This window comes from Anopheles ziemanni (genome assembly GCF_943734765.1).
Source record: "Anopheles ziemanni chromosome X unlocalized genomic scaffold, idAnoZiCoDA_A2_x.2 X_unloc_1, whole genome shotgun sequence".
Lineage (NCBI taxonomy): Eukaryota > Metazoa > Arthropoda > Insecta > Diptera > Culicidae > Anopheles > Anopheles ziemanni.
The window spans coordinates 1,737,368-1,756,185 of NW_026689707.1; the positions used below are offsets into that span (position 1 = coordinate 1,737,368).

General features: G+C 51.5%; 2 protein-coding genes across 2 annotated transcripts; both read left to right on the top strand.

Moving 5' to 3' along the window:
• Nucleotides 1-6,498: 6,498 nt before the first annotated feature.
• On the top strand, nucleotides 6,499-9,123 carry LOC131291499 (uncharacterized). The gene has a single exon (XM_058320718.1). It carries the CDS (start codon nucleotides 6,499-6,501, stop codon nucleotides 9,121-9,123), a length of 2,625 nt encoding a protein of 874 aa, XP_058176701.1.
• Nucleotides 9,124-12,065: 2,942 nt separating this feature from the next.
• On the top strand, nucleotides 12,066-14,690 carry LOC131291500 (uncharacterized). Its single transcript, XM_058320719.1, has one exon. It carries the CDS (start codon nucleotides 12,066-12,068, stop codon nucleotides 14,688-14,690), a length of 2,625 nt encoding a protein of 874 aa, XP_058176702.1.
• Nucleotides 14,691-18,818: the final 4,128 nt, after the last annotated feature.

An 18,818-nucleotide genomic window follows, 5' to 3' on the forward strand; every position in this document is an offset into this window, starting at 1 on the left:
GGTTTGGTTTGCTTTGAATGTAGCTGGTCCCTTTTACTTGTTCTACAGCTCATAAACCCATTACACTAACACTTTGTTCTGTTTGTACTATTACCTGTAAAAGCCGTGAATTCTGGGTAGATTTACCATTCACTCTTTTGTCATTTGTCTGTCACTAGCCTTATTGTAAAACGCCGCTAATTGTGGGTGAATAACTTGTAGAATATTTGCTTTTGAAAACAATATATCCTTACCATACGGTAACAGCTAAGGTAGATCTTAAAATTTTGACCTTCGAACGGCATACCATAGCGGTATGAATTTGAAAGGTTACATATATAATCGTTTATAAAAACATCATTCAAACTTTACCTTGAACAGCATAAACAGCAATTGTAAGTGAGCTCCTTGGAGAACAAACAACGTTTTTATAGTTTTCAAGTCAATAGTCTATTTGAGATTGATTTGATAATCTCACGATGGTTTCCTTTATAATCAACGATGCTTCTTGCAAGGAAAACATTGGGTATGCGTTAAAGTTCATTGAAAGTAAAGTTAGCATCAAACCGTAAGCATCAATCACACTGAATGTAGAATAATTGAAATACAAAAAGCAGAAATTTTGCTGCACTTTTTATCTTCTTTGTGTGATTCACTAAGCGTCGTATTATTGTGCTCGTGGGGCATTGACGGATCTAGTGGACACAACATTTAAAATCAACCATTTCATAGTTCCGGAGAAAATGCTGCATCAGACAGGGAATTACTAGCATCGACATTAACGCTTATCCGTCTTTCATTCATTAGCGATGATTCAGATATCATCTGAATAAACTTGATGCCCCAAAGTGTTAGGTTTTGCAGGCTAATTGTGATCGGATTTGCGAAAGAGTCAAAAGATAAAGTTATACAAACAGTAGACTAAATCAAAAGCCAAGTAACCAGGTTGGTCCCTTACACAATTCAGCTAAATGAAACAAATTATGCGGCAGTAGACTATTCATGTTTATTATGAGTTTCTTCTTTTCTTCTTGGCGTAACGACCTCTTGTTCATACCTGCCCGTTAAGGGCTTACGAGACTTGTTTCCTCGTTGTACGTGGATAGTCAGTCCTCTCGTACAGGGGAGGGTCCGTTCTCGGTTGGGATTCGAACCCACGCCGTCGAGGTGGTGAGCCCCGACGCTCATGGGCCGATTACATGAGTTTAATTGATGGAAAAAATTTGGTATATTTAACCGAAACTCTGTCTATGCAAACATGTTGTGTATGTGGTGCAAAACCAACAGAAATGAACAGTGTAGAGCACTTAGAAAATGGATTTATTCCAAATCCTGAGAATTTATCTTATGGAATATCTCCACTGCACTGTTGGGTGATATTTTTCGAATGCTTGCGTCACATTTCGTACAGATTTGAATTTAAAAACTGGAATGTTACTAAAAATTATAAAAACATGCACAATGATCGAAAAAAATTGTATTGGAAAAGTTGTACAAAAATTTGGTGTTAAAGTTGATGAGCCAAGGCAAATGGGTGGAAATAGTAAGACGGGAAATGTTTGTCGTCGGGCTTTTTCAAGCATAGAAAAGTTGAGCGATATTTTGCAAATACAAACAGAACTTATAGAAAGGTTTCAAAATATTTTAATAGCCATCAACTGTTCACAGCTTTTAAATCCAAAAACTACTAGTCTATATTGCAAAGACACATACATGTTTTACATACATCATTACAATTGGTACAAAATGCACTTTGTACCAATACTGTCCATAAAGTTCTTGCGCATGTAGATGAAATAATTGTAAATGTCCCAGCTCCATTAGGATCCTTAGGAGAGGAAGCAGCAGAAGGTAGAAATAAAATATACAGAAGGGATAGAAGAGAACACGTCCGTAAAATGTAGCGAGAATTCAATATTTAAGTCATTTTTATGAGAGCATTGCAATCATCTGAGTAGTTCATAAGTTATGTCCACGTTAGATGCTTTAAATATCAATTATTTTCCAAATAACAATGTTTTGAATGAAAGTTTTTTGTAAATTTAGTTTGTTTTATATCAAACTAAACAAAATCTTTATGTAAATGTTAAAAAAAAAGATTGAAAAAATAATGCACCCATAGAAAAGTCCAAAAATATGAGGTTTTTGCAGCGCCACCTGGCGGAATTGTCCAGAAACATCATAATTTCGTGTAATATAATAGTATTACACGATAATACAATGAAAAAATTGCAAAACATTTGATTCCGAATTTTATCCCGGCAATTTGCTCTTTTCGCTCCATAGTGCAATGGCCAAAATGGCGTCATGGGACAGATCATCCTCAACGATTCCTCATTCGACGAAGCTCACGTTCGAAATTTTAAGGAATCAATGTTAAATAATCGTCGATTTATGATTAGAGACTTGACCGATGATATTAAAATATCGATAGTATCAGTAAATACCATTTTAGAGGAGGTTTTGGGCCTGGAACTCGACTGGTACCAAAATCGTTGAATTTTTTTGAAAAAAGGCGTTGCGTTGAAGTGGGTGAAACAGCGCTATCCGACTAAATTGACAAGACGAAGTGCAATATTACTGTAGACGTGACTTGTAACTATGCTTCCGACTGTAAAACAATCAATCAATCGAATAAATACCGTGCCAGGAATAGGCCAGGTCCAAAACAGAGAGGGGGGGCGTTCTAACTATAAAACCGACGATCAACGGATCGACGGCCTCTTTTTTCTGTTTTCGCTTGCTTTGATAAGCCACGTCAACTTCGTGAAAATAAAGCTCTTAGCAAAGAAGTATAAAATTGATATTTTATATTGACTCCCGCTACGTGCAGTTTGGCTCCCGTGCCTTGCTTCCGAAAACCCTGCCGCTTCGTGCCGCCGCGTGATTGCTAGTATTCGTGCTTCGTGCCGGTTTTTCGCTCCGTGCGAACAGAACTTACGCTCACGCAGATCCATTGGTGACCCCGACGTGATTTCGTGAAAAGTGCACAAGTGCAAAATTCTGTCGCGACATTACGTTATGAATAACGATAACGAAAGCAACGTGGCCGGGGCCTTGCGGCTACTTACCGCCCTAGAGGGCAGCGTAAAGGAGGTGGCCGCAAGCCTCGATGCGAAAATGAAACCGGAGGTGGCCGCCGTTAAGGTGGACATCTTGGCGTCCCTGTGGCGGGACGGGAACGCCGCGTTGATGCGCGTTGAAAGTATCACCGGCCCCCATCCGCGCAGGGGCCCCTTCACGGAGGCTTATGCGGCAGCCGTGGCGGCTGCAAGCAAGTACCGTGAGGGAGCTGCCTCCAAGCCGTCCATTTTGGACACCACGGTGGCGGGGCAGCCACCGCGAGCAGACCACCTGCCTCGCATAGAACTGCCCAAGTTCGAGGGTTCGCCCTCCGAATGGCCCGCGTTCTCGAGCTGATTCGAGAAGCGCGTGGCTGGGCTTACGGAGGACTCCGACAAGTTCGCCTTCTTGGTAAAGTGCCTCGAGCGGTGCGACATCGCGAGGCATAGTTGTGAGGCATTCGAAAACGCTGGAATGCCGTTCACGCAAGCTTGGGCCAAGCTGGAGGAGAGGTTCTACAAGAAAAGAGTGGCATATATGGGCCACATTCGAAGGATTGTAGAACTGCCACGGATGAGTGCCCCATCGGCGAACGCGCTGATGCGCATCATCGACGTGGTGGCCATCAGACGGCCGTGGCCTCCGCCCGCCAGATCGCCGATGCTGACGACTCCACCTCCGTGGTGGAAGACGGGCTGATTGTCGCGCTCGTAATGGAGAAGCTGGACGCTGACACCATTGCGAGCGTGACACGGCGAGCGGACCAGCATCTCATCCCTACGTGGGTTGAGCTGCGTGGGGAGCTGGACGGCTTGGCAAACAAGATCTACTACCAGCCCAAGCGCAAAGAGGATACGGCGGTCAGGACGGATCGCTGTCATTGCCCCCAAGCTTGCGCGGAAGGCATCGGCAAGCCAGCCAGCCGTTGTTCCCACCAGCAACATTGCAAAGGTAAGCAAGGGGGGTCAGAGGGCTGGGACGCGGCGGTGTTACGCGTGCGACGAGGCGGGCCACATCACGACCGTGTGCCCAGAACTGCGCGCGCGGTCCGTAATGCAATCCATTAACTACATTATGGACCGCCGAAAGTGCATGAATTGCTTTTCGAAGGAACATCCGGCCAATTCATGCCCTAGCGAGCGGAGGTGCCAAGTGTGTGGCAAGAAGCACCACACCATGCTGCACGCACACCCCAAGCTAACATCGGAATGACTTGCTGGCTCCGTGCCCTCACGCGCCCGCTTCGGGCCTCCCCGCTCCAGTCTAGTACCTCGCCGCTCCCGCTTCGTGCCTCGCCGTTCCCGCTTCGTGCCCCGTGTGTGCTCCGTGCCTCCTCGTGCTACCGCGCCGCCCAGTGCCTGCTGCTTGCCGCCTGATGCCCGCGCCGTGCCGAGTGACTCTAGCTCCGTGCCTCGCCGTTCCCGCTTCGTGCCCCGTGTGTGCTCCGTGCCTCCTCGTGCTACCGCGCCGCCCAGTGCCCGCTGCTTGCCGCCTGGTGCCTGCGCCGTGCCGAGTGACTCTAGCTCCGGGCATCGCCGCTCCCGCTCCTTGCCTCTTCGTGCTGCCGCAACGCCCAGGGACTGTCGCCTGCCGCCCGGTGTCCAAGGTTTGCCAAGTCATGCAAGCTGTGTACAGGAATGTGCCCACTCTGTTCCTTTTAACATCACCGTGCCGCTCAGTTCCTGCTCCGTGCCTCCTCGTGCTGCCGCGCCGCCCAGTGCCCGCCACTTGCCGCCTGGTGCCCGCGCTGTACCGAGTCGATCCAGCTACGTGCATCGCCGCTCCCGCTTCGTGCCTCTTCGTGCTGCCGCGCCGCCCAGTGCCTGCCTCTTGTCGCCTGGTGCTCGCGCCGCCTCTCGGTCCTGCTCCGTGCCTCCTCGTGCTGCCGCGCCGCCCAGTGCCCGCCACTTGCCGCCTGGTGCCCGCGCTGTACCGAGTCGTCCCCGCTACGTGGATCGCCGCTCCCGCTTCGTGCCTCCTCGTGCTGCCGCGCCGCCCAGTGCCTACCTCTTGTCGCCTGGTGCTCGCGCCGCCTCTTGTTCCTGCTCCGTGCCTCCTCGTGCTGCCGCGCCGCCCAGTGCCTACCTCTTGTCGCCTGGTGCTCGCGCCGCCTCTTGTTCCTGCTCCGTGCCTCCTCGTGCTGCCGCGCCGCCCAGTGCCTGCCACTTGCCGCCTGGTGCTGGCGACATCCCGAGGAAATCCCGCTCCGTGCTTCGTTCCGGCTCCGTGCGTCATCGTGCTTGTCCCGCGCCTCGTCATGGTGAAGCCATCCCACAGGGTGGCCCTCGGGTTCCAATTCAGCGAGCGATCCTGCTACCGATTCTTGCCAATCAAGGCGTGCCTTGGTTGGCAATATGCCAACGGAAGACATCCCGTTACTGGAAAGCTACGTGCTGCTCGCCACGGTCGCGATACTCATCCAGGACAACATGGGGATGTGGCAACGGATCCGATGCGTGCTCGATTCCGGCAGCCAGATAGAGGCAATCACCAAGAACGCGGCCAAACGTCTTGGGTTAGGGATGCTACCCGCACGATTGACGCTGAGTGGCGTGGGAAGTAAAATCCCGATCACTCAACAAATACGGGCGAAGATTATGTCTACTGACGACAATTGAGCCGACTTATACGAACAGAGTTGTCTAGCTACGTCCGTCGATGACTTGAAGGAGATCCTTGAACGATTCTGGAGAATCGAAGAACTCCCAAATGATGCCGCCGACTCCACGGTTTGAAAGTCTCACGAACTTGAGCCGCACTTTAAGGAGCATACCACCATCACTGACGACGGACGATATGTCGTACAAATTCCCTTACGGGGGGAGCTAAACCAGCTAGGAGATTCAATGGGGCAAGCAAGACGCCGCTTGCTAGCCCTAGAAAGACGTCTCGCCAGCCATGAGCCCACCTACGCAGAATATCGAAAGTTCATGCGAGAGTACCAAGAGCTGGGCCACATGTGCCCAGTATCAACGGAGGAGCTCCCCAAAGTACGCTACGTGATTCCCCACTCCTGCGTGGTCAAGCCAGATTCGACTACTACAAAACTACGCGTTGTGTTCGACGCCAGCGCGAAATCGACGACGGGAATCTCGCTGAACGACCTCCAAGCCGTAGGACCCGTGATCCAGCCTGACTTATTCCGAATCTGGCTAGATTTCCGTACTCAAACCGTGGTGGCAACTGCCGACATCGTGAAGGTGTACCGTCAAGTATGGGTATCCGAGCCCGACACTTGGATGCAATGCATTCTGTGGCGCGACAAGCCAAAGGACACGATGCAATTATTCAGACTCCTCACTGTTACGTACGGTGAGGCTGCTTCGTCTTATTTGGCTTGCAGGGCGTTGTTCGAAGCCGGGGAGGAAGTAGGGACTTCCGATCCCCAGACAGCTGACGCCATCCAATCATCGTTCTACGTGGACAAGCGTCGAGCGAGCACTCAACAAACGCGGGATGCCATTGCGAAAGTGGGCATCCAACTCACCAGAGATCACCAGCAAAATCCCGATGGAACATCGCGACACAACTGTACAGATTGGTGAGAAGCAGGCCATCAAGTTGCTCGGCCTGGCTTGGTGCCCTACAGAGGATACGTTCCGGCTCGTAGTCCAAGATGAGTTCTACGAGCCTTTGGGTTCATTGGAGAAACGACGTTTAGCATCCAAAGTTGGCAAGCTGTATGATCCTATCGGGATCCTCCAACCAGTGATAGTCACCGGAAAGATTCTGCTACAAGACCTCTGGCGAGATGGCTTCGGATGGGATGAAGCCGCATCTCCTCGCATGATCGAAAGCTGGAACGGATTCGCCAGCCACCTGCCGCTTCTCAGACAGCTCCCAATCCCAAGGATGGCGCTGCCCAGCGAACCTCAGGACGCGATCATGTACGGCTTCAGCGACGCTTCTACGAAGGCTTTTGGATGCGCCATTTACCTTCGCTTTCTGGACGGTGAAGGAAACCCGCAATCTCGGTTGCTGTGCTCCAGGTCGCGACTGGCACCCATCGAAGAGGTGACTTTGCCGCGACTCGAACTGCAAGGAGCTCTGCTCCTAGCTCGCCTTTATGCCAAAATAAAGGACGCCTTTGGCACCCGGATAAGCCAAACCCGTTGGTGGACTGACTCTCAGGTGGTACTGGCTTGGATACGTTCCGATAACACCAAGTGGGGAGTCTACGTTAAGAACCGGGTGGAGAAAATTCACGCTGCCACGAATCGTCTGGATTGGAGCTACGTGCCGACGAAACTCAACCCAGCAGACCTCGTGTCCAGAGGACTTCCTGCCAACAAGCTCATAAACAGCGAGACTGCGAGTTTTTGGCTGAACGGACCGAGTTTCATAGTCAATGATGAAAGGCCAGTTATGCCTCAACTAAACTACGTGACTGCGTTGGAGGAAGCTGTCGACGCTCCTCTATTGTTGACGGCCATGGTGGGGAACGATTGTGATGACTTATTATCCCAGTACAAGCACCACAACTCGTTCATCATGACAAGACGACATTTCGCGTGGCTCGGTAGAGCAATCTTCAACTTACGCGCACCCAAATCCTCCGTGGAGAAAAAATCAGGACCCCTTCAACTCGACGAATTGGAGTACGGACTCCAACTGATAGTACGGGTGATGCAAGCTACGTGCTTTCCCAATGAGGTCAAGGAGATGCAAGACTCCGGGTCAGTCGCTCCCAAGGGTTCGATGCAGCATCTCGACCCGATAGTAAGGGATAAGATCATCTGTGTGCGGGGACGACTAGGAAACTCAGATCTGGCTGACGACGCCAAGGCACCTTTCCTAGTACCAAAGTCGCATCCCTTCTCCCGTGTAATCATCCGCCATTTGCACGAGCACAACTTCCATGCGGGAACTGAGCTGATCATGGCCGAATTCCGTGCGAGATTCTGGATGCGAGACCTGCGGAGAACAGTCGTCGGGGTAACCTCGAGATGCGTAATTTGTGCCCGAGCGCGCCCAAGACAATATTCCCAGCAGATGGGACAGCTGCCGTCTGCTCGCGTCAACGTGTCTCCCGCCTTCACCCACACTGGCGTGGACTTGTGTGGCCCCTTCGAAGTCGTTTCAAGTGCTCGATCAGGCAAGCGTAGAACGGTCTACGTTTGTATCTTCGTGTGCTTCACCACTAAAGCCACGCATTTGGAGGTAGTGGAGGATCAGTCTACCTCGGCGTTCATCTCAGCTTTACTACGATTCGTGTCCCTACGTGGAAGACCTGACACGATCTACTCCGACAACGGCCGCAACTTCGTGGGAGCGGCCAGAGAATTGAGCCTGCTTCGCAAGACTCACAACAATCGGGAATTCCAGGACGAAGTGGTAAGCTTGGCAGCGGACAACGGAATTCGCTTCTCGTTTATTCCCCCCAGGAGCCCAAACTTCGGAGGCCTTTGGGAGGCCAACATCAAGGTGGCGAAACGGTTGTTCAAGGCCGCCGCAAAGGGAGCCCAGCTGAACTTGGTAAAGCTACAGACGCTACTCTACCAAATTTCGGCCTTTCTCAACTCCAGGCCGCTCACCGCAATCCACGCCAGTCCGGAATCGGTAGAGGCGCTCACCCCTGCGCACTTCCTCATCGGACGAGCTTCGTTCACCACTCCTGCCCCGCTTGGAGACGATGACACGGCCGGTGTCAAAACTCGTTGGAAGCGAGTCCAGAAACTCGCTCAACAATTCTGGTCCCGTTGGCGAATTGAGTACCTTGCTCAGCTACGTTGTAGTGCGAAGTGGACGAAACGCACTACAAACTTGCAGACGGGCCAGATCGTACTAGTCGGTGATGACAACCTACCCGTTGGACGATGGCCCATGGGCCTGGTCGTCAAAACCTACGTGGGACCCGACGGCGTCGTACGTGTCGCTGACATACGAACAAGCAGCGGCATCTACAAGCGCAACGTGAGGCTGTTGGCCCCCTCCCGGTTGAGGCCGCTGAAACGGAACTATCCAAGGAGCATTCGGACGCACCTGACTCTTCCGTACCCGACGCAGCGCCAAATGAACAACTTGAGGGAGCAGCAGCGCAGTGTCCTCCTGACTCGACTCCTGGCTACGTGCCGCCGATGACCCCAGAGCTTGAGGACGACCCTCCACCTACGTGCGGAATTTGGGACGGTCGCCTGCGTCCCAAAGGGGGGAGGAATGGTTGTGGGAAATAATTGATCGACAATAATTACGTCCTCCGCGCGATCATGCGGTAAGCGCATATCAATTATGTCATCCGCGCGATCATGCGATAAGCGCATATTGATGATGTCCTCCGTGCGACCATCAATATGCAAATCCCCTCCATGACCCGGAAGATCGTGTGACGTGCCAGACCGCGTGCTGGAATGTCAGCTTATCACCGCGTGCTGATACGTCACATGAGAGAGCGCGTGGGAGAGCTTTCGCTACGGGCAACTCTCCCACGCATAGGGAAGTGGAGGGGAGCGATGAAACTTATAAAACCGTCGATCAACGGATCGACGGGCCTCTTTTTCCTGTTATCGCTCGCTTGATAAGCCACGTCGACTTCGTGAAAAATAAAGTAAAGAAGTATAAAGGTAATACCTATTTCGACTCCCGCTACGTGCAGTTTGGCTTCCGTGCCTTGAATCCGAAAACCTCGTGCCGCTTCGTGCCGCCGCGTGATCGTCAGTGTTAGTGCTTCGTGCCGGTCTTTCGCTCCGTGTGAACAGAGCTCACGCGCTCACGCAGTTCCAACTCCTTTTGGATCAAAAATTGAAAAATATAAATCGTAGCTCGGGACGAGCACGGGAAAGAGTAGCTCGGGACGAGTACTCGAAAGCGCAGCTCGAACGAGCAAATTAGCTCATGCTCAGGAGGAGCAGGAAGGAAAGTAAATCGTAGCTCGGGATGAGCACGGAAAAGAGTAGCTCGGGACGAGTACTCGAAAGCGCAGCTCGGGACGAGCAAATCGAGCAGAACGAAAAATGAATCGTAGCTCGGGATGAGCATGGACAAGCGAAGCTCGGGACGAGCAAATTGTCGCGAACTCAGGAGGACCAGAGAAGGAGTGGATTATCTTATTTCGCTCGGGGTGAGCAGAGGTACCGAGTATACCTCGAATTTCTCGGGAAGCGTGTTTTTTTTTTTGTTATCCGTTGAATGTTTGGTATTGAGGAAACGTGTCGACGACTTACTGGAAGAAGTGACTGAGCAAGAGACTCTTTATTCTTTTATTCTATATTATATTATTTATTAACGTTGAATGTTTGGTATTGAGGAAACGTGTCGACGACTTACTGGAAGAAGTGACTGAGCAAGAGACTCTTTATTCTTTTATACTATAGTATATTATTTATTAACTCGCTAGGGTACTTTTTCCTGTGGAGTGCTAAACAGAGTTTTTATTGTTTTTTCTTGCTTTTTTTTCCTCTCATATTGAGTGATTACAGACATTTTGAAGAATTTTTTTTTCAAACATTCGAAACCAACCTACCGCAAACATGTCGAGTATCAGCAAATTCGTCCGTGCCCCGGAACATGACAGCGTAGACGGGAGCGATGAGGAGAATAACAAGGCTTTGGGGAAGTTTGTAAGTCCAATTGACTCGGGTTCGGACCAGGAAAACCAGGAGCTGCGTCGCAAGGTTCAAGAGCTGGAGAAAACCATTGCCGGCCTTGTAGGCTCTCGGGCATCTGCCCCAACGACTTTGCCTTGCGAGAGCAACCCGCAAAGCATCCGATGAGACAGTATCAAGCTGTTTCCCAAAGGGATACCGGCTAACAAAATGTGGGAAGCATGGACAAAGTTTTTTGATAACTTCGAGATCGCGGCGTCGCTTTCGAACGCGAATGATCCGGTGCGACGGTACCAGCTCCTGTACCTCTCCATCGGAGACGAACTGCAGGGGATAGTCCGTGCTGCAAAGTTACGGCCTACTTCTGATGCCGCCGATTGCTACTCGGAGTTCATGCACAACATCGAAGGGTACCTCAAGACTCTAACGGACACCTCGGCCGAGCACGACTCATTCTCGTCAATGCAGCAGGAGAGAGGGGAATCAGCCCTCAGTTTTCACGCAAGGTTGAGGGAAAAGGTCTGGCTCTGCGGGTATAGTCCGTCTGATCAACACCGGTTCGTTCGAACGCAACTCCTGAAGGGCCTGAGGAACCGGGAGCTTGCGAGAGCAGCTAGGACATATGGGCACGACACAAATTTTATAGTCCAGTCAGCGACGCGTGATGAAGCGCAACAACCCGACCCTTTACCAGTGGAAGACCCTAATATCATGGCTGTATCGCGTAGCTCGCCTCGCTACCCTAGAGGGAGCCATAAGAATAACTTCGGACGGGATAATGAAGTGGAATCAAAGCGTTTCCGGAGCAATGCAATGTTTTCGAAAAGTCGACCCGAGAGATGCTCGAGATGCGACCGAACAGAACATATTGGCCGTCTGTGTCCAGCGTTGAACAAGACGTGCAACTCCTGTGGAGTGCGTGGACACTTCGCTGCAACTTGCCGCAGGAAGCGGATCAATGCTGTGGAGGAAAACGGCTCCGGATCAAGATTTTCCCAGTCCGAATTCCCCCGTTCGCCTACAGGGGGTGTAGATCAAAAGCCTCAGCAGGTGTACGCCCTCTCATTTGAGGAGGTCTTGGTTGACTGTGATCGGAACCAATTAGGTTCCTTATTGATTCCGGAATCCTCCAAGCCGTAGTAGGACCCGTGATCCAGCCTGACTTATTCCGAATCTGGCTAGATTTCCGTACTCAAACCGTGGTGGCAACTGCCGACATCGTGAAGGTGTACCGTCAAGTATGGGTATCCGAGCCCGACACTTGGATGCAATGCATTCTGTGGCGCGACAAGCCAAAGGACACGATGCAATTATTCAGACTCCTCACTGTTACGTACGGTGAGGCTGCTTCGTCTTATTTGGCTTGCAGGGCGTTGTTCGAAGCCGGGGAGGAAGTAGGGACTTCCGATCCCCAGACAGCTGACGCCATCCAATCATCGTTCTACGTGGACAAGCGTCGAGCGAGCACTCAACAAACGCGGGATGCCATTGCGAAAGTGGGCATCCAACTCACCAGAGATCACCAGCAAAATCCCGATGGAACATCGCGACACAACTGTACAGATTGGTGAGAAGCAGGCCATCAAGTTGCTCGGCCTGGCTTGGTGCCCTACAGAGGATACGTTCCGGCTCGTAGTCCAAGATGAGTTCTACGAGCCTTTGGGTTCATTGGAGAAACGACGTTTAGCATCCAAAGTTGGCAAGCTGTATGATCCTATCGGGATCCTCCAACCAGTGATAGTCACCGGAAAGATTCTGCTACAAGACGTCTGGCGAGATGGCTTCGGATGGGATGAAGCCGCATCTCCTCGCATGATCGAAAGCTGGAACGGATTCGCCAGCCACCTGCCGCTTCTCAGACAGCTCCCAATCCCAAGGATGGCGCTGCCCAGCGAACCTCAGGACGCGATCATGTACGGCTTCAGCGACGCTTCTACGAAGGCTTTTGGATGCGCCATTTACCTTCGCTTTCTGGACGGTGAAGGAAACCCGCAATCTCGGTTGCTGTGCTCCAGGTCGCGACTGGCACCCATCGAAGAGGTGACTTTGCCGCGACTCGAACTGCAAGGAGCTCTGCTCCTAGCTCGCCTTTATGCCAAAATAAAGGACGCCTTTGGCACCCGGATAAGCCAAACCCGTTGGTGGACTGACTCTCAGGTGGTACTGGCTTGGATACGTTCCGATAACACCAAGTGGGGAGTCTACGTTAAGAACCGGGTGGAGAAAATTCACGCTGCCACGAATCGTCTGGATTGGAGCTACGTGCCGACGAAACTCAACCCAGCAGACCTCGTGTCCAGAGGACTTCCTGCCAACAAGCTCATAAACAGCGAGACTGCGAGTTTTTGGCTGAACGGACCGAGTTTCATAGTCAATGATGAAAGGCCAGTTATGCCTCAACTAAACTACGTGACTGCGTTGGAGGAAGCTGTCGACGCTCCTCTATTGTTGACGGCCATGGTGGGGAACGATTGTGATGACTTATTATCCCAGTACAAGCACCACAACTCGTTCATCATGACAAGACGACATTTCGCGTGGCTCGGTAGAGTAATCTTCAACTTACGCGCACCCAAATCCTCCGTGGAGAAAAAATCAGGACCCCTTCAACTCGACGAATTGGAGTACGGACTCCAACTGATAGTACGGGTGATGCAAGCTACGTGCTTTCCCAATGAGGTCAAGGAGATGCAAGACTCCGGGTCAGTCGCTCCCAAGGGTTCGATGCAGCATCTCGACCCGATAGTAAGGGATAAGATCATCTGTGTGCGGGGACGACTAGGAAACTCAGATCTGGCTGACGACGCCAAGGCACCTTTCCTAGTACCAAAGTCGCATCCCTTCTCCCGTGTAATCATCCGCCATTTGCACGAGCACAACTTCCATGCGGGAACTGAGCTGATCATGGCCGAATTCCGTGCGAGATTCTGGATGCGAGACCTGCGGAGAACAGTCGTCGGGGTAACCTCGAGATGCGTAATTTGTGCCCGAGCGCGCCCAAGACAATATTCCCAGCAGATGGGACAGCTGCCGTCTGCTCGCGTCAACGTGTCTCCCGCCTTCACCCACACTGGCGTGGACTTGTGTGGCCCCTTCGAAGTCGTTTCAAGTGCTCGATCAGGCAAGCGTAGAACGGTCTACGTTTGTATCTTCGTGTGCTTCACCACTAAAGCCACGCATTTGGAGGTAGTGGAGGATCAGTCTACCTCGGCGTTCATCTCAGCTTTACTACGATTCGTGTCCCTACGTGGAAGACCTGACACGATCTACTCCGACAACGGCCGCAACTTCGTGGGAGCGGCCAGAGAATTGAGCCTGCTTCGCAAGACTCACAACAATCGGGAATTCCAGGACGAAGTGGTAAGCTTGGCAGCGGACAACGGAATTCGCTTCTCGTTTATTCCCCCCAGGAGCCCAAACTTCGGAGGCCTTTGGGAGGCCAACATCAAGGTGGCGAAACGGTTGTTCAAGGCCGCCGCAAAGGGAGCCCAGCTGAACTTGGTAAAGCTACAGACGCTACTCTACCAAATTTCGGCCTTTCTCAACTCCAGGCCGCTCACCGCAATCCACGCCAGTCCGGAATCGGTAGAGGCGCTCACCCCTGCGCACTTCCTCATCGGACGAGCTTCGTTCACCACTCCTGCCCCGCTTGGAGACGATGACACGGCCGGTGTCAAAACTCGTTGGAAGCGAGTCCAGAAACTCGCTCAACAATTCTGGTCCCGTTGGCGAATTGAGTACCTTGCTCAGCTACGTTGTAGTGCGAAGTGGACGAAACGCACTACAAACTTGCAGACGGGCCAGATCGTACTAGTCGGTGATGACAACCTACCCGTTGGACGATGGCCCATGGGCCTGGTCGTCAAAACCTACGTGGGACCCGACGGCGTCGTACGTGTCGCTGACATACGAACAAGCAGCGGCATCTACAAGCGCAACGTGAGGCTGTTGGCCCCCTCCCGGTTGAGGCCGCTGAAACGGAACTATCCAAGGAGCATTCGGACGCACCTGACTCTTCCGTACCCGACGCAGCGCCAAATGAACAACTTGAGGGAGCAGCAGCGCAGTGTCCTCCTGACTCGACTCCTGGCTACGTGCCGCCGATGACCCCAGAGCTTGAGGACGACCCTCCACCTACGTGCGGAATTTGGGACGGTCGCCTGCGTCCCAAAGGGGGGAGGAATGGTTGTGGGAAATAATTGATCGACAATAATTACGTCCTCCGCGCGATCATGCGGTAAGCGCATATCAATTATGTCATCCGCGCGATCATGCGATAAGCGCATATTGATGATGTCCTCCGTGCGACCATCAATATGCAAATCCCCTCCATGACCCGGAAGATCATGTGACGTGCCAGACCGCGTGCTGGAATGTCAGCTTATCACCGCGTGCTGATACGTCACATGAGAGAGCGCGTGGGAGAGCTTTCGCTACGGGCAACTCTCCCACGCATAGGGAAGTGGAGGGGAGCGATGAAACTTATAAAACCGTCGATCAACGGATCGACGGGCCTCTTTTTCCTGTTATCGCTCGCTTGATAAGCCACGTCGACTTCGTGAAAAATAAAGTAAAGAAGTATAAAGGTAATACCTATTTCGACTCCCGCTACGTGCAGTTTGGCTTCCGTGCCTTGAATCCGAAAACCTCGTGCCGCTTCGTGCCGCCGCGTGATCGTCAGTGTTAGTGCTTCGTGCCGGTCTTTCGCTCCGTGCGAACAGAGCTCACGCGCTCACGCAGTTCCAACTCCTTTTGGATCAAAAATTGAAAAATATAAATCGTAGCTCGGGACGAGCACGGGAAAGAGTAGCTCGGGACGAGTACTCGAAAGCGCAGCTCGAACGAGCAAATTAGCTCATGCTCAGGAGGAGCAGGAAGGAAAGTAAATCGTAGCTCGGGATGAGCACGGAAAAGAGTAGCTCGGGACGAGTACTCGAAAGCGCAGCTCGGGACGAGCAAATCGAGCAGAACGAAAAATGAATCGTAGCTCGGGATGAGCATGGACAAGCGAAGCTCGGGACGAGCAAATTGTCGCGAACTCAGGAGGACCAGAGAAGGAGTGGATTATCTTATTTCGCTCGGGGTGAGCAGAGGTACCGAGTATACCTCGAATTTCTCGGGAAGCGTGTTTTTTTTTTGTTATCCGTTGAATGTTTGGTATTGAGGAAACGTGTCGACGACTTACTGGAAGAAGTGACTGAGCAAGAGACTCTTTATTCTTTTATTCTATATTATATTATTTATTAACGTTGAATGTTTGGTATTGAGGAAACGTGTCGACGACTTACTGGAAGAAGTGACTGAGCAAGAGACTCTTTATTCTTTTATACTATATTATATTATTTATTAACTCGCTAGGGTACTTTTTCCTGTGGAGTGCTAAACAGAGTTTTTATTGTTTTTTCTTGCTTTTTTTTCCTCTCATATTGAGTGATTACAGACATTTTGAAGAATTTTTTTTTCAAACATTCGAAACCAACCTACCGCAAACATGTCGAGTATCAGCAAATTCGTCCGTGCCCCGGAACATGACAGCGTAGACGGGAGCGATGAGGAGAATAACAAGGCTTTGGGGAAGTTTGTAAGTCCAATTGACTCGGGTTCGGACCAGGAAAACCAGGAGCTGCGTCGCAAGGTTCAAGAGCTGGAGAAAACCATTGCCGGCCTTGTAGGCTCTCGGGCATCTGCCCCAACGACTTTGCCTTGCGAGAGCAACCCGCAAAGCATCCGATGAGACAGTATCAAGCTGTTTCCCAAAGGGATACCGGCTAACAAAATGTGGGAAGCATGGACAAAGTTTTTTGATAACTTCGAGATCGCGGCGTCGCTTTCGAACGCGAATGATCCGGTGCGACGGTACCAGCTCCTGTACCTCTCCATCGGAGACGAACTGCAGGGGATAGTCCGTGCTGCAAAGTTACGGCCTACTTCTGATGCCGCCGATTGCTACTCGGAGTTCATGCACAACATCGAAGGGTACCTCAAGACTCTAACGGACACCTCGGCCGAGCACGACTCATTCTCGTCAATGCAGCAGGAGAGAGGGGAATCAGCCCTCAGTTTTCACGCAAGGTTGAGGGAAAAGGTCTGGCTCTGCGGGTATAGTCCGTCTGATCAACACCGGTTCGTTCGAACGCAACTCCTGAAGGGCCTGAGGAACCGGGAGCTTGCGAGAGCAGCTAGGACATATGGGCACGACACAAATTTTATAGTCCAGTCAGCGACGCGTGATGAAGCGCAACAACCCGACCCTTTACCAGTGGAAGACCCTAATATCATGGCTGTATCGCGTAGCTCGCCTCGCTACCCTAGAGGGAGCCATAAGAATAACTTCGGACGGGATAATGAAGTGGAATCAAAGCGTTTCCGGAGCAATGCAATGTTTTCGAAAAGTCGACCCGAGAGATGCTCGAGATGCGACCGAACAGAACATATTGGCCGTCTGTGTCCAGCGTTGAACAAGACGTGCAACTCCTGTGGAGTGCGTGGACACTTCGCTGCAACTTGCCGCAGGAAGCGGATCAATGCTGTGGAGGAAAACGGCTCCGGATCAAGATTTTCCCAGTCCGAATTCCCCCGTTCGCCTACAGGGGGTGTAGATCAAAAGCCTCAGCAGGTGTACGCCCTCTCATTTGAGGAGGTCTTGGTTGACTGTGATCGGAACCAATTAGGTTCCTTATTGATTCCGGAGCGATTCCGTCAATGGTTTCACGACTTGCGTAGTCGTGAAACAGGAGATTTTCTTAAAAAGTTTAAGAAACATATAAACCTTACCTTCCACAAAATTGTCTGAAAAACCAAACTCATCAATTTGCATAAATCGGTCAGAGATACATGCGAATTGACCATTGCAGTCCATGGTTTCCCTGTCTCTTTCTCGCACTGTCAATTTCTTCTCACTTTTCCGATGTTGTTGTTATTGTCTCTGCTTTCTGATGTGCGTAGGATTCACACGTTCGTCAGTCGAGTCGCTTCTTTCAACCCGTTGTGTCGTGTTTCTCGTTCGGTCGTGAATTGCTACGGCGTTGCTTTCTTTCTGCAGCTGACTCCGAGAAAAATCAGTGAAATTAATGAATGGCGCATTGTTCGTGCAATCGATGAGGTTTGTGTGTGCTCATCAGTTGCACTTTCCATGTTTTCATGGAGTATCATTACCTCGTCGACGGTATTTTGCGTGGGACGGTGTCTTCGAAGGGCTCTTCGTACATACCGAAACAACGGTGACTGAAGCGCATAGTGGTAGTGGTGTCGTGCTCGTCGCAGTTATGAAGATGAAAAATCAACCAATGTTGTCACAGCACCGTGCATCTGCGATGGCGGGTGCAAGACGCTGACGGAGTGCTGGGCGTACTTGCAGCTGGTGATGTCACAGCGATGGAATCACGTACGAGCCAACGGAAACTGCCGATCGTGTCTGAAAATGCACAAAGGATCGTGCAGGGATTCCAAGTCGTGCGGCAGGGACGGATGTACGACGAAGCATCATAGATCGCTGCATGAAGGCACTCGACAACCTAACCAGCAGACAACTGAACCAGCAGCGCTTGCCGAAGGTGATGGTGTGCCCTATCCCGTACCCAGAGAGCGTAAGTTTACCAATCTGCACTCGACGGATACGTCCTCTGTGCTTTTACGATACGTCCCGGTAACGCTCCACGGGAACGGCAAGAAAGTTGACGTCCTGGCCTGCCTCGACGAGGGCTCATCAGTAACCCTGATGGATCACACGCTGGTCGAGAAACTCGGACTAAAAGGCTCCCCGAAACCACTTCACCTCTCCTGGACCGGCGGACAACCAAGAGAGGAGGAAAGTTCAGCCGAACTTTCCATTCTCGTGGCCGGCTCCAGCAACGCAGGCCAGCACCACGAGTTAGCAGCGGTGCGCACGGTATGTAGTATGGCCTTACCACCACAGTCGTTCAACCAAAGGGAGATCGTAGCACGGTACCAGCATCTTAGGAAAGTACCGCTGCAATCGTACCAACGGGAGTCTCCTCGGCTGCTTATCGGCATGGACAACTACCGTCTGTCCTGTCCGCTGAAAACGGTAGAAGGAGCGCCTAACGAGCCAGTAGCCACTAAAACCCGACTCGGCTGGGTGGTTTCTGGCTGCGGCAGTTCTTCGTTTGGCCTGCTTTAGTTCCACCTCGATTTCCATCTTCTCCAATTCGGAATCCAAAGATCCCACCGTCTCGTACATTGCGACACAGCGAGGGGAAAGGGAGAGGTACACTT

Excerpts from the sequence above, each read along its gene's own strand:
- LOC131291499 (XM_058320718.1), top strand. The coding sequence starts at position 6,499 with ATGCCATTGCGAAAGTGGGCATCCAACTCACCAGAGATCACCAGCAAA.
- LOC131291500 (XM_058320719.1), top strand. The coding sequence starts at position 12,066 with ATGCCATTGCGAAAGTGGGCATCCAACTCACCAGAGATCACCAGCAAA.